Source organism: Vulpes lagopus, chromosome 11, assembly GCF_018345385.1.
Source record: "Vulpes lagopus strain Blue_001 chromosome 11, ASM1834538v1, whole genome shotgun sequence".
Taxonomy (NCBI): domain Eukaryota; kingdom Metazoa; phylum Chordata; class Mammalia; order Carnivora; family Canidae; genus Vulpes; species Vulpes lagopus.
The window spans coordinates 60,624,787-60,641,184 of record NC_054834.1 but is presented as its reverse complement, the minus strand read 5'-3'; the positions used below and the strand labels follow the sequence as shown (position 1 = coordinate 60,641,184).

General features: G+C 36.2%; 1 protein-coding gene across 1 annotated transcript in view; it reads right to left on the bottom strand.

Moving 5' to 3' along the window:
• Positions 1-16,398, bottom strand: part of DCDC1 (doublecortin domain containing 1) — a 436,509-nt gene that overhangs the window by 80,528 nt on the left and 339,583 nt on the right. The window contains 1 exon segment of the mRNA XM_041722357.1: positions 6,168-6,291. Coding sequence (XP_041578291.1) covers positions 6,168-6,291 — 124 coding nt within the window.

Sequence of the window (16,398 nt, the reverse complement as noted above, 5' to 3'; positions counted from 1 at the left end):
TGTAATTGAGCTCCGCCTGGGGCTTCACTCTGGATGTGGAGCTTGCTTAAGATTCTCTCTCCTCCAATCTCTTTGTCCTTCCCCCCTCCCTCCTTCTCTAAAATAATAATAATAATAATAATAATAATAACAAAATTTTAAAATCACTATTCAGTGGCCCGTTCCAAAATCTTAAGTCTCTCTGGGCTCACTTTTCCAACAAGTTCACCCTTAAATATGAAAACCCATTGTTCCTTATCTTTAAATGTTTAAAAGTACAGCTCTCAATTTACAACTTTTTTTTCCAAAGGGGTAAGAAAGTAGTTTGAGTTCCCATAAATTATTCCAGCGAATTAATCACAGAATAAACCATAACAATTTATTAAGTTTGTGTTTTATAAAGTTTTAACATATTTTTATAATGTTGATATCCTAAGCTATATGAAAAGGTATTTGCTCATAAGAATATTATCAATTGGGGATCCCTGGGTGGCGCAGCAGTTTAGCGCCTGCCTTTGGCCCAGGGCGCGATCCTGGAGACCCGGAATCAAGTCCCGCGTTGGGCTCCTGGTGCATGGAGCCTGCTTCTCCCTCTGCCTGTGTCTCTGCCTCTCTCTCTCTCTCTCACTGTGTGCCTATCATGAATAAATAAAATTAAAAAATTTTTTTAAAAATTAAAAAAATTAAAATTAAAAAAAACTAAAAATAAAAAAAAGAATATTATCAATTGCCTTTTAGAATAATATTTAACAGTGAGAACAGCATGAAATCAGTCATTAGAGCAGCTGTTATCACTGAGAAGCAGAGTTGGTATTAAAGTAGTCTGAATTACCATAAAAATAATGCCCATTGTCCATTTTTTAAAAATCTTCCCTTGGTCACATTCTTTTTTGAAGTTTCTTGTCAAAGAGTAAACAAGAGAACTTGAGTCTCACTCAGGATAGTGTTTTTTCTTTTCTTTTTTTTAAAGATTTATTCATTTTAAAGAGAGAATGAGCACAAGCAGGGGGAACAGCAGAGAAAAGGGGGAAGAGAGAGAAGCAGACTTTCTGCTGAGCACAGAGCCGGAGGCAGGTATGGGTCCCGCAACCCTACAACCCTGAGATCATGACCTGAGCTGAAACCAAGAGTTGGCCTCTTAACCAACTGAGCCACTTAGGCACCCTGCAGGATAGTTTTTCTCAGATGGATTTCTTATATTCAATATTTGACTCTATATTCAGGCCCATTCAGACAATCAGGCCAACTGACTTTCCTCATACTGACCATGGGACTGAATGAATTGGCTCAACAAACGGCCTTGATTTCTGAAGGACCAAACATTTTCTCTGAATTTTTTTTCTCCCTTCTTTGTCTTTTATTCATCAAGTCTGCCTTCCTCCTTTTCTTGTTCCTTCCCTTTTGATAGACAGCCTATACTTCTTAACCTGTAAGCTCCATGAAGGTAGCAACCATTATCTCCTTCCTTGTTCTGTCTGCATTGCCTAAATGTCTGATAAGTCATAAGGTTGAAAGATTAAATCTGGAATAAATTTAATACATATGTTTATTGTGATCAAAATGTCCTGAATCACCACAATATGAAGGCTGAATTTCCTAACTGCAGTTTATTTATATGGAAAGTCTTTTCAAGCAAAATATTAATTGCATTTAATTACACACTGATAATATCATCTTTTTGCTTAAAAAATCAATTCTGTAGAAATGAGAGTGGAAGAAAGTATAGTCCTTCAGATAAAATGGATCCAGACTTTAAATGAAATAGATTATATTTAATTTGAATAAGAACTATTTGAGTTCCCTGCTTGGTAAGTATTTTCTTCTTTCCTTAAACACCGCAAGAACTAATAGTACTCTTAGGCTAAGTCATTTTGAAATACATGATCAATTTGTCTTACTTTAGCTAATTTAGTGCCTTAGTCTTTTCCCCTTAGTTTAAAAGTGAGGACCAGAGTTTTGTTGGGGTACAGGCAGGCATATCTCTCCACCCAAAATCTGTTATTCTGCTTGAATGGCTATAGAACTTTGTAGCAGTCCATTTCTATTCCTAAGACCATTTAGTTGTCAAATCTCAGGCCATTAGCAAAAATGTATTTTTTTAATGGTAAATTTTAAAGGAATCAGGTTAACTTAGGTCTCCGAATATAATTCCCATACATCATTTAAATCAATTACTTAATTAACCAAATTACATTACTTATATACTGAGGTTTAAAAATGTAAGCACAATATCTGTGAAATTTGCAATAATCATAATCTCGCTTTTCCTACATAAGAAAGAACACTTTCTTGTGAGACATCCCTGTCTATCTCCCACCCCATTGGATGATGAATACTTGATATTTCAATTAAAGGTGTGCCAGTTTCTGCTAACCTAAAACAATGCTCTTTTTGTTTTGTTTTGTTTTAAAGATTTTATTAGTTTACTTGACAGAAAGCACAAATAGGCAGAGTGTCAGGCAGAGGGAAAGGGAGAAGCAACTCCCTGCTGAGCAGAGAGCTTGATGCAGGACTGGATCCCAGAATCTGGGATCATGACCTTAGCTGAAGGCAGACAACCAACTGAGCCACCCAGGTGCCTCAAAACAGACTTTTCTATTTGTTTTTAAAGCTGTGTCCTTTTGTAAATGTATTCAACCAAATTGAAGTTTTAGATTTCTTACCAGAACTGTTGTGTCCTTTCAGGGACATATCTCTTCCCTTCTTCTTCCTCAACATGGTTTCTGGTAGGTGAAAGTGCAACAAACTGTATACTCTTCGGATAGGGGTCCCTGGTCTATTTGTGAGTACTTGACCTTGGTCCTCAGAGCCTCTAAGTATATTCTTCTTGTGTTCTTTGGTCACTGGGCAACCTGCTGGCATCTAAACACCACCAGTTAAGGTGTAAATTATCCTGCCTGCTTTCTCGGTTTTAGCCTGTTTTTCCTGAACTTCTGGAGAAAAGTCTACAATTAGTGCAACTCACGGTTTTTTTCTTGGCTTATTCTGGGCCTATTGGTCTCTCTGTGCCACTTCCCCACACTTGGCTCCAGTTGGCTCTCACTAGTGCTATAAACCTGAGTCTCAGACATATAATTCACCTAGCCACTGGTCAGGCTGCCCAACCCTCAGCCTCTTGAAGAACTCCTTTGTCACTCAACAAAACTCAGCTATCTGAACTGTTGCTTTACTACTAAATATAAGAGCATCTAAATGCACGTTTAAATTTAAGAACATCTTGGAGGCCTAAGTAATGACTTCTTGGTTTCAGACTCCATCTGTCTTTTTCCTAAAGTGCTGAGATTCATTTAATCGGTGAGGAGGCATAGGAAATTGTGATTTAAGGAGAAAGAGAAAACTTGATTGAAACCAGAAAATATGACAAAACAACCAAAAAAATCAGGAGACAATATTTAAAAAAAATCTTTAGAGCCTATCATTGACATAGTAATAAGGCAAAATATACTAGGGCCCCAGAGAGAGGTAAACAGAGTACTGAAACTGGATTTTGGTTTTAGGAAATTTGCCAAACCTCAATGAACTTGAATTTCTGTTCCTATGGTCTTGCAAAGGGAAGGACACAGAAGACAAATTTCAGAGCTTAGCCAAGGGTGGGAGACTAACAGAAAAACTCCCCTCATAAGACAAGAGTCACAAAAGGCTAAATTTCATTGAAGAGGCAAACCAGAAATAATTCCCTCCAGGTGGCTGCAAGTAAACTAGGTTGTCTCAAACATTTTCTATGTATAGAAGAGGAAAATTATCTTCATTGAGAATTCATAACATAGGCTGACCCTCACTTGTAATTTAAAATACATGACATAAAAATAAAGAGAAAAAATTAATTAACTGAAAGAAATATGCCTGGAAACATGAGCAAGCAAAAATATATAAAGAGACAAAGACATGAAAAATATGAAAGAGAGGTTAAGAGACATGGAGGTCAAAATAAGAAGCTCTAGCTTATACCTAATCAGGGTTTTCTGTAAAGAATGAAATGAGGAGATATAAGAGAGAGGATATTTGATAATGGGTGATAAATTTTCAGAAATGACGCATCCTACCAATCCATAGAGTCAAGAACTCCAAGCAGGAACAATAAAAAAAAAAAATCCTCTCTCAGACATTTTGTGGTGAAGTTGAAAGTTATAAAAGGAAAGGAAAGGAAAGATACTTAAAGCAATCAGACATTAAAAAAAAAAATTCCTGCCATTTGCAACGACGTGGATGGAACTAGAGGGTATTATGCTAAATGAAATAAGTCAATTGGAGAAAGACAATTACCATATGATCTCACTCATATGTGGAATTTAAGAAACAAAGCAGAGGATCATAGGGGAAGAGAGGAAAAAAATAAAACATGAGGAAATCAGAGAGGGAGACAAACTATAAAAGACTCTTAACAGTTTGAAAACAAACTGAGGGTTGCTGGAGGGGATGGAGGTTGGGGGACAGTTTAACTGGGTGGTAGGCATTAAGGAGGGCATGTGATGTGATGAGCACTGGGTGTTATATAAAACTGATGAATCACTGACTAATAATACATTATATGAAACTATTAATACATTATATGTTAGTTAACTGAATTTAAATAAAAATTTTAAAAAAGATTTTATTTATTTATTCAGGGAGACACAGAGAGAGAAAGAGAGGCAGACACATAGGCAGAGGGAGAAGCAGGCTCCATGGAGGAAGCCCGATGTGGGACTCGATCCCAGACCTCCGGGATCACACCCTGAGCCAAAGGCAGATGCTCAACTGCTGAGCCATCCAGGCATCCCAATAAAATTAAAAAAATAAAAATAAAAAATTAGCAGTCAGAGAAAAGATAGATTACCTTCAAAGGAATAATGTTTAGAAAGATAGATGGCTGCCAGATAGCAACAATGGAAGGGAGAAATTGGTGATGACATCTTTTACTTGCTAAGTGAAAATATATAAAGGAAGGCAAAACAAAGACATCTTCAGATAAATAGAAACGGAATTTGCTACCAGTAATTAAGAGAAGTGTATACTAGGAACAAGGAAAGTAATCACACGTGCAAGGACTGGGATGTAAGAAGGAATTATGACAAGAAAGGAAACAAATGGGGCTAAGTCTAAATAAATATTTGCTACCTATAACAATTTAATATTTTTTTAAAAGATAAATTTCATGACTATAATAGCATATGTTACAAATCATGTGGTTGAAGTTAAGGTTTTCTAATATTCTTGATTATTTGGGAGAAGAGTAAATACATTTGTTCACTTCAGATTTTGATCATTTACATATGTAAGGTGAAAGACTCAGAGGAATAATGAAAAAGAATGGAAATGGAGTATATAATTTCCAAACTAGTAGAGAGGAAAAATGTAATGAGAAAAAAATCAATCTAAAAGAAATAAGAACGGAGGAAAAATGAAACACAGGAAAGCCAGGACAAATAGAAAGCAAATAAAAATCCAAAATATTTGTTATGGCAATAAATAGAAAGGACCAAATCCTTTAATTTAGAGATAAAGATTGTCAGATAATTGTTTCTATACGAACTATATGCTAATTATTGGAGATCCTCCTAGAACAGAAGAATATACAAGTATAGAGAGTAAAAGGATGGAAAGAAGATATATTAAGCAAATAATAATAATAATAATAATTATCTGGCATATTTCTTTAAGATTTTATTTGTTTGTTTATTTATTTACGAGAGAGAGAGAGAGAACACAAGGAGAGGGAGAAACAGAAGGAGAAGCTGACTCCCCACTAAGCAGGGAGCCCAATGCAGGACTCCTCCCAGGAACTTAGGGTCACAACTCAAGCCAGGCAGATGAAGAACGGGCTAGGTCACCCAGGTGGTCCACCTGGGATATTTCTATTAGTACTGCATAACTGAGATTTATTTTACTAGAGCTAGGGAGAGTCTCTCCATAATGATAAAAGTTTCAATTCACCAGGGAGAAATAATATTTCTAAATATGTGTGTGTCTAAGAACTGAATTTCAAAATACATCAAGTAAAATTTGACAGACTACAAGATGAAATAAGTTCATTTTCATAATGGAAAACTTGAACATATCTTTCTAATGAATTGGTACAAAAACAGAATTAATTGATCTCTTGCACCTAACAACTGTAATTCAAAAGATTCATGGAAAGTTTCAGAAAAATTGAGCCCATGCTGGGCCTGAAAGGAAATCTCACCAACTCTTATGCTAAAAGATACAACCTCATTAAGTTGGCCACTGGGAAGAACTGGCCACATGTAGGTAAGCTTGTTCCAGAGAGGATTTTCAACTCTGGAATGTTTCCACTGGCCCGGCTTATTAGTTCCTTCATGTTTTATGGCCCACCTAAAACAAAATAAGAGACAAATTTATGTACTAGGCAAAGACTCAGTTTGAATTAAAAATCCAAATCTGATCATTTGCTGTGTACAAGAGACATCAAAAAAGGCAATTTTAAAACAAAAGAATCAATTTTTAAAAATCAGGAAAAATTGGCAATGTCATAACAGTGGAATGTTAGGCAAAAGTCAAAGTAAATAACCAATTTATAATAACAGTGACATAAATAACAACACTAAGAAAAAATCAAGCAAAAAACCTTTTAGACATTCAAAGAGAAACTGACATAAACACAATTATTGAGAGAGACATCATTACAAGACCAACAGATTATAAACCTCCAGGTAAATTTTCCTAGAGTAACAGATAAGGATATAAACTATCAGGCTAATATAACAAATATAAATATGACTATTTATCAACATTGTAGCCTACTAACAGAAAATATCTTCCTCAACAATTCTTGGGACATTTATAATATTTGTCACATACTAACAATGTAAACTTAAATACAGTTTTAAAATGAAAATTGAACAAGCCACACTTTGTGGAAAATGGATAGATTAAAATTGGATATAAATAAAAGTTTAAATTCTGCAACTGCAATCACGTAATTTAAAAAAACATATTTTCTCTCCCCAAATACTATTATATCATATAAAGAAAAAAGTAATATGATCAATAGTGGTTTAGAAAGCAATGAAAATAAGAATTATGAAAACTTAACCTAGAATTACAAAGATAAATCCATAATATTAAGTTCTTTTTTATTAAAAGTGAAATTGAGAACCTAATAAACATTTAAGTCAATTATTCTAAAATATATATAAAATTGTCCCGTGGAAAATAGATGAAAGGAAATAATATTCAAATAGAAATAAATAAATCAGAAAATAGAACATCAGAATGATTCAAAGAAACGTTTTTGAAATAAAAAGAAAGTAGCAAATCTCTTGCAAAAAAATCTAGATTAATACAATACAAACTAAATAGGGAAACTGAGCCAAATATTTAGCATAGAAAAGATTGAAAGAGTATATAATAAACATTTGAAAGAGTATATTATGAACATGTAATAATAAATGCAAAATTTCTGATGAAATAAATGAATTTATTTTTAAACCTCATAGATTTGAGACAGAAAATAAAAAACATGCTCTCGTTCACATAACTTCACAGGTCATGGAAAAGATCATTTTCATGCTATATAAAGTATTTTAAACCATAAAGATATAGAAAACTAGCTAATTTATTCCACAAAGGAGAGATCACTGGTAATTTAGGAAGTATTACAGCAATTTTACTTAAAATTAAAGATGTAAAATTCCAAAATCAGTATTAACCAATAAAATATAACATTATGGCAAGAGAATAATCACTATATATAGATAGCTAAATCATACTGAGCCTAGAAATGAAATGATGGACATTTATTAACATATAAATCATTGATTCATGAGTGAGAATACAAGAAGCAGCCCATCACTTATACTTTCTAACATATATGATGGCCATCTGAGCCTACAAGTTTTCTGAAGTAGCCCAGCGCTATCAGAACCATCTGCAGTAATCAATCTTGCATAAGCTTGATGGGAATTATTGGGGCCTGGGCAGTAGGGCTGGGGTGGCAGGAAAGATCTGTTCCTTACCAACACGGAACCAGGTGGAACCAGGTCGAGGGCTTTACAAGCCAGGGCTAATAGCCCCTGTATTACATTTCTCTTCTTGGTGAAATCATGTCTGAGCTATTATCCTTCCTTGCTGCATTCATATCAGTTCTTCTGTAGCCTTCCTTCTCATTTATTGAAGATTTTACTATCCTGGCTTGCTTTTGTTCTCTCGCCCTCTGCTCCTGTAATCATTCAACATCTTTTAAATACTTAAGTAGACCCAACCCCTGGGTGGCTTGATGGTTGAGCATCCACCTTTGGCTCAGGGCGTGATCCTGGGGTCCTGGGATGGAGTCCCACATTGGGCTCCCCAAGGGGATCCTGCTTCTCCCTCTGACTATGTCTCTGCCTCTTTCTCTGTGTTTCTCATGAATAAATGAATGAATAAATAAATAAATAAATAAATAAACAATAGAATCTTTAATACATAAATAAACTGCTTAAAAATATATATCTAAGTAGACAATCCCCCCAGCCTCGTAGTGCCTCCAATGATCTTAACTCCATCTCATATCAGCTACCCTTCCCATGGACACAGACTCAAAGTGGCCATTACAAATAACTGTACCTCTTCTAAAATCTCAATTGCAAGAAGCCCACCTTATCATCACCATCTCGCTTTTCTCTAGTTCACATATTTAAATAGCCCACTCTAACAATTCTTCACTCTACCCGATGCTCCAAACCATTGTTTCTACCATCTTGTCACATTCCATACCTCCCTGCCAGGTCTACTTTTCCCTCTATACCTAGTTAGGATTCAAGGTCCAGCATTACAGCCACCCTCTTATACTGACCCATTGCCCTACTCTTTCAGCACTACAGCCACCTTCTTGTCCTGATCCATTGCCCTATTCTTCCTTCTTTGTAGTCAATTTAAAAAAATAGAAAGCAACCTTGGTCCAATTCTTTACCTGCTGTAGGTATAGAATACCTCAACAGTGGAACACTGGGTAGAAAAACACACATAAGAAATATGAATGGAATGACAATAAATCAACAGGGAACAGTGAAAGTAAGAGGCAGTGTGGCTATATTACAGAGTGCTGTGAGAGTCTGAGGAGTTTTTGGTTGGATTGGAGGACATTACTGTCATTTCAATTGGCAGGGAACAAAGAATGCCAAATGTCCTTCAAACTATGGGAGTGTCCTGCACAAAGAAAGTTTGTCCTGAATTCCACAGACTTTCAAATTTCCCTGTGAACATTCATGTTAGGTGAATACCTATTTATCAGAGTCTAAAATCAAACTACATTTTATAATAAGCACAGCATTTTTGCGTGACTATAATACATATTAAATTTTCTAAGAGTGCAACTCCCTCAAATACCTCAAAGAAGGAAAATTTGTTTGATGCTTCATGTGTCATTTAATCTTTTGGAAAAATTCTATCACTTATGACACTACCATTCATAACCCATGAATTGAGTCATATTGAGTCATATTGAGTCACCAATATGACACAACTGTATTATTTGGCATTTGTAGTCCACACATTTAGCTGATACTATACATTGGAAAAAGAATCTGCAAACTTACTCATGCTGTCCAATAGAGATGTACTGAGAATTTATATTGAAATATATATTACTTTTATTTTAAAATTATTTTCTTTTACTATCATTATTATTACTAGACAGGCATTTATTTCGAAATTATATTGGTATGTAGGTTATCTTAACTATGAATTTTAATTTCAGGATAGTAGAGGATAAGAACAAAATATTTGTTATACAAAGAGTGTATCAGATACAACAATGCTGACAACCACTATTTTTAAATGGACAACCACAAACCTCAAGGAGGCTCTTAGGACCTCTGGGTCATCCCTTTGCCTTCCTCCAGCCCAGTGATTCCAGGCCTCTGAGAAGCACACCATTTCCTTCTTGTTAAATCTCCCATGCCCTGCCATCCATTGCTCAGTGCTGCTGGAGATCTTATTTCACTGAGAAAATACAAGTGTTCAAAAGAGACCTTCCTCGTCCTCCCATCAGCAAATTTTCCAAACTCCCTCCCTCTAGACTCCTATACTTTGCCTGTCTTTCTGCTACAGTGGAGCAGTCTGTGCTACAGTCTAAGGTCAAAACTTCTGCTTGTGGCCTAGATACTTAACCTCTCTCATCTAGGACTTTGCTCTTGTCCTGCACTATTAATCTTCCTGTCCTCTGAGTCATTACATCTGCATAATATCTGACAGTCTTATAGCTTAAAAAAAAATAAAAAAAGAAACTTCTCTACACCCCTCATCCACCTCCAGTTATTGTCTTATGTCTTTGTATCGCTTTATAGCAAATACCTTAAAAGACTCATCTCCTCTTCTTCTATCCTTTTCTCTTTGACCAATTCCAATTAGATTTTTACCTCTGAAACTCCACTAAAACCACCCTGTCAGGATTTTCACATTACCAAAGTTAAAAGTCATTTCTTAAGATACACCTGAATGGCAATGTCTAACAAAAGATCATTTTTAACTTAAATACTTTCTTGACTTGACTTCGCTTCCTTGATTTCCATGAAATCATACTCTCTTGGTTTTCTCTCCTATTAGTAGCCAAAATTGTTAGTCTCCTCTTGCTTGCCAGAGGGTGGGAAATAAATCCCATGAAAATCTAGGGCTTGCTACATCAGTGAAGTTTTTAGATGTCCATTGGTGTGATATAGGTAAGGATATTCCTCTAAAATAAAGGTCAAGTTGTTACATTTTGTACCTCTTACTGCATCAACAACAAAAGACACTGAATTGATGGGTCCTTTTGGGTTTTAGAAACAACATGTACCACACTTCAGAAACACTGCTCGGACTCTTTTACCAGATATCAGGGAAGGCTGTCAATTTCAACAGGGGTTCAGAGCATGACAGGAATCTGAAGGAGGTCCAGGTGGTAGTACAAGCTTCCCTGTCTCCTGGATGGTATGACTTGGCAGATCCAATGGGCCTGGAGGTATCTAAAGTGCTGAGGATGCTGTGTCAAATCTCTAGTAAGCTCCATACTCTTACTGCAGTATAGACCCTGGCATACTCTGCAATAGGAAACAACTCTGTTTTTGAAAAATAATTCCTGGTGTATTGAAAAGCTTTTCTTGAGACTGAGAACTAGAGCATTGTATCACCAAGTGACTATGAAATCTGGACCATCCATAATGAACTGGGCGTAGTCTTATCCTTCATGTCATAAGGCAAGACAGATGCAACTACATTCTATTATACAATGGAAGAGGTACATGCAGGATCAGGCTCAAGCCAAGCCACAAGACATTAATCTATTGCAATGATTCTTATCCCTTAACATACACATATGTCCTCAAGGAGATTTCTCTATAGCCCTTTGACAAAAGGATTCAAACCTGGTTCACAAAGCAGTCAGTATGATATGTCAGTGCTGCTATGTTACAGTCCCACTTGGGTGTGGCTTCGAAGAATACTGGTGAAAAGAAATTGTCCTGTTAGGGAGAGTTGTGAGTAGCACACTTGATCATCTACTTTGTAGAAAGGTATAGATAATCAGAGCATGGATATACATTTATTCATGGACAGTGATCAATGATTTGGCCTGTTGTTCAGGAACTTCCAAAAAGCAAAACTGGAAAATCAAGAATATGAAATTCTGAGCAAAAGGTATGAAGATGAACCTACAGAGAGGACACAATGCATGTGGATTTCATTTCTCATGTTCATGCCCACTAGAGAGCATCCATCACAGAAGAGTTTCTTAACAACCAAATGGACAGAATGACCATTGTGCCCATGAAAATGTTTATTCATAAGGGACCCATTTTATAGCAAAAGAGGTATAACAGGAAGCCATAGGATGCACCTGTCTTACGTTGTTCTTTATTTCTTAAAAGCAGCTCACTTGATAGAATGGAGAAATGGCCTGAAAGTCTTAACTAAGGTTGAGGAAACACTTTGCAGGTTTCAGGTGTTATCCTAAAGGATCAGTAATATTCAGTGATTCCAGCAATATATGTGTTGTGTCCTCAATAGCTGGAATGTGTGGGTTCAGAAACCAATGGGTAGAGGGAGGATTGTTCCTTCTTACCATCACTCCTTATGGCCAATTTTAAAATTTGTGCTCCTGTTTCCAAAAGCAGGCTTTTTGGGGGTTAGAGTGCTAATTTTCACTGTGGGATCACTTCTTCCATAAGATACAATAAGTCTCCCCACTGACTCCCAAGCCACTTTGGGCTCCTTGTGCTAGTAGATCAGAAGGTCAAGTAGATCAGAAGGTCAATAAAGGAGTGACTCTTTTGATTGGAGAACTGATCTTGATTACCATTATGAGCGAGGTTTTCTCCTACACAGTGGGGGCAAGGAGGGAGCAGAAGTCTGAAACTCAAGGACCTTGGGGGCATCAACTTAGTGCTTCCAACCGGAGTGAAAAGAGCAAATGGCCAATTGTAGCAGTCAGTCTGATAATAGCAGGGAAATCAAGAGCTGAGACCTCTCAGGGATAAAGTCTTGGATAAAGTAACTCAGACTAAGCAAAATGCTGAACAAGAATAAGAGAGATTTAGAATGGGTGGAGGAGGAGGGAGTTAATGCCTATCAATTAGTCTTAAGGTCAGCATGGGGGACTGAGACTTAATTTGCTAACCTTTTGAAAGTCCTTTTAGAAGAATGCAACAGATAACCTCCTTGAAGTCTGAATTGTCACTTACCCTCCTGAGACAGACTTGAGGGCATCTTGTTTCCTTATGAGATCTGGTTATCATTAGAGGTGAGGTAGATTGGAGTAGAGCAAGAGGTAGATAGACCTGGGTCCAGCTCCTGTGTCTCTTCAAGTTCACTCACCCCTCTAAGCTTCCCTGTTCACATGCTCGGTGGAGATCCTCAGCCACCAGTGTTGTCAGTTCATCTTCTCCACTTCCGACTCTCTCATCCACCTCGAGCGAGCTGAGTGAGAGGGCCAGGTTGGCATAACCTCCTTAATACCCACTGAATAGGGAGACAGTGGCTCCATGTCCCAGATCTAACAGTTCTGTCCACTATTTCAGGATGCAGATAAAACAATACACCATGAAGCATGGGATCTGGCTTCCCCAATGACCTGAAAAGGCCCTGGGAAGGTCAGTAACATAACCCAGAGATAAGGGGGTGGTCAATGTCTCCAGGGGTGCAGTTTGATTATTGACATCCCAGAGAAAAGAAGAAGTCAATAAATAAATCCCTTTCCCTTTCTCACCAAGACACAGTGGTTGTACAAACCTAGTTGAAGATATCCCAAAGTGAGATTACTTAGAAAACTATGGCCACCTCCCTAATCCTTCAGCTAGTATCTTATTTCCCTCTTTCCATGCCACATTCCCTTTTTTTCTTCCACTTTTGCTGACCTAGGACTGCACCTCCTGATAAAACCTTAGCATATGTAAATGCTGCCCCAGGCTATTGTTTTCTAGGACACTAGAATGAAAACATCAAAAAGGGTAGGGAGAGGTCATTTAAATCTCTAGCCAGCCATACTCGCAGGTAGGGAAACTTTTCAGAAAAGAATCTAAACTGAATTTAAACAATATCTTTGCAAAGTGGTTGGGTTGAGATTTAATGATCAAGTGTAAGTATTAAAAAATAGAACTTCGGGGATCCCTGGGTGGCGCAGCGGTTTGGCGCCTGCCTTTGGCCCAGGGCGCGATCCTGGAGACCGGGGATCGAATCCCACATCGGGCTCCCGGTGCATGGAGCCTGCTTCTTCCTCCGCCTGTGTCTCTGCCTCTCTCTCTCTCTCTGTGACTATCATAAATAAAAAATAAATTAAAAAAAATAGAACTTCAACCATATTATACCCATGCTTATAATTCCTAGAAGCACATTTGTATGGATAGAAACTTATCGTTCTGTTTAATCCTAAGGTTTTTCAAGACAGGATAAACATTCATTCTTCTAGTTTCAGTTCCTATATAACTTCAGCCCATCAGAGCATCTATAAAAGGAGCTGGTCAAGTTCAACTTACACTGATAATAAACATTCACATAGAGCAAAGGCCATTAGACTTCAGAGCTCCAGCACAGTATGAGCTTTTATGCAGAAGCAATAGACGTCTTAATATTCTATTTTATAAATGAAAAGCTGACAGACCCTTAACTGTAATGGCACCAGCAGGCTGAGCTGTAATGACTGTACATGTGCATAACATAAATTAGAACTTTACAGCATTGTTAAGGACTCCAGAATCTTAATTCTTGAAAGCCTACACTAGGTGGAGACAGTGATTCATGCAACGCTTGCAGGCAGTCTCTCGGGCCCCTGAAGAATTTATCTCTATTTAATATTTTCCCTTTTTCTCTTCAGTGTGAAAAAGGATATTCTTGAACAATTAGGTGTTTTTAATAGAAGCATCATATAAAACAAAATACCTCAGGCTTTGGAAAGACCTTCTTGAAAACACACACACATAAACACACCCTACAAGGCAGCTAATAAGGTTCAAAGGCAAATTTATTTAATTTAAAATAATGTTTGTATTAACCCTGCTTTTTCACTAAAGGTAAAATTCTAATTAGGGTACTTTATGGGTAGCTACACCCCATGGATAGAAGTATGACCAAACTTAAAAATACCCTCGTGGATTTATCTGAGCCTAAAAGATAAAAAATCAGGATCATTCAACATTTCAGTTGACATATACTTTCTCCTCAAAAACTAGGTCCAGGATTGATCATGTCAATTTCAGTCTGATTAATGGACACACAGTTCCACCAAAATGCTCTATTCGATTAATCTCATAAAGGTAGGGGAAACAAAAACACTTCAGATAATGATTTTGGAGTCCAGTGCCTTTGATGGAACTTCAGTGTGTTGGCAGGCTATGAGAAATTCTGCAAGACTGTACAGAAAGGTATTATTTTACCCTCTTAGAAATCAATAGTAAAATAAAAACAAACCTAAATGTGTTGCATTTGAAGAGCAAACTGTCTTTTTCATATTCTATCAGGACACAATTATATCATTTCCAACAATGTAATAAACATAGTAATAAAATATGATATAATATATAATTTGGACCTGATAGAGTAAATAATAAATACTCTAGCAAATCCCAACTCAAATCAGCAGTGGCTAACAAACATGCATGTAAAAATTATCAGATTCATATCCCACAACTGTCAGGGAAGCTCTTTATCTCTTTGCTTTGCATGAAGACCTATTTATTTATTTAACTGGTCACTTTCAGTTTTTAAGGTCATCTAGCCACAGATTAGACCACTTAGAATTCATCCATAATTAATTTTAAATTGCATGGTTCCTCAGAAACAGCAAATAGCACATTATTCATATAGAATGCTAATATATTTCATACATTGATTTTGATAGAAAGCAGCTTGTATGCCTAGCTTTAAGTACTTCATGTCTGAAAAAAAAGGATAGGAGAGAGAAATGGGTAGCTTATAAATAATATTAATAACAACAGCAGCTACCTACTTAGATGGAATTTAATAATACCCCAACAGATTGCCATGGATTTGAACTGTTTTAAAGCTTTGTGTGGTGCTAGTGCTCTAGACAGAGAACAAACCAGTACCATACACACAAGCTAATTATTTTAAATACTGCAAAAAAGTTAAAAGAAACTTGGAACCATCAAATATAATTCTCTAGTCTTATACCAATACCATTGCATGAAATATTTTAAGCTATATCTATTTTGCAATTTGTGCTGAATATTAAAGGTAAATTTAATAGTCTATATAAGTAATTATTTTTAAGATTTAAATTTTAAATAACTTTACCCCCATCAGAAGCAAGACACTGAAGATTGGAGCATCATTAATTTACAAGCCAACATTTACAAAAACCAAGCAAATTTTCCACATTAACATTACTCTGCTTTATTCCTGGAATATTTTGTACAAACTAATAAATATAGTTGGAATTTGTTCACCTGTCATATATTCTCATTTACCCCATCTCTTTACAATATTTTGGTAACTAGCAAGGTACTTAAGACAAACTGAATTTAAATGGTAAAAAGGGGCCACAAAAAACTTTATGACCACGTTTCTATCTTGCATAACTAGGAATGTCTAAGAATGAGAAATTGTTCTAAAATTGCACTGAAAATACTAATTTCATAACAATTTCCATAATTTTATATTATATTCCTCTCAGATGAAGATCATTAATTAAGCTGAAGACAATTAAGCCCTTTAACATAATCCAAAGTTATTTTTTAAGATCACTAATGAAATATGGTGGAAACCTATAGTACATTAATAGTAATTGCCAGCAATATGTATGTATTTAGTGTAGAAAAATAAATGGATATACAGATGGATATAAAGTGAAATGTGACATCTCTTGCAACTTTGCTTTTTAAAATAAGTCTTTGACCTGCTCTATTTTGTTTTGCTTTTCTAGTTGGTTGAGCTTCCTGGTTATTTAGATTCTAGATACATAGAAGTAATCTATATTCAGCACTAAAAACCTATCATTATCTCCCATACTCA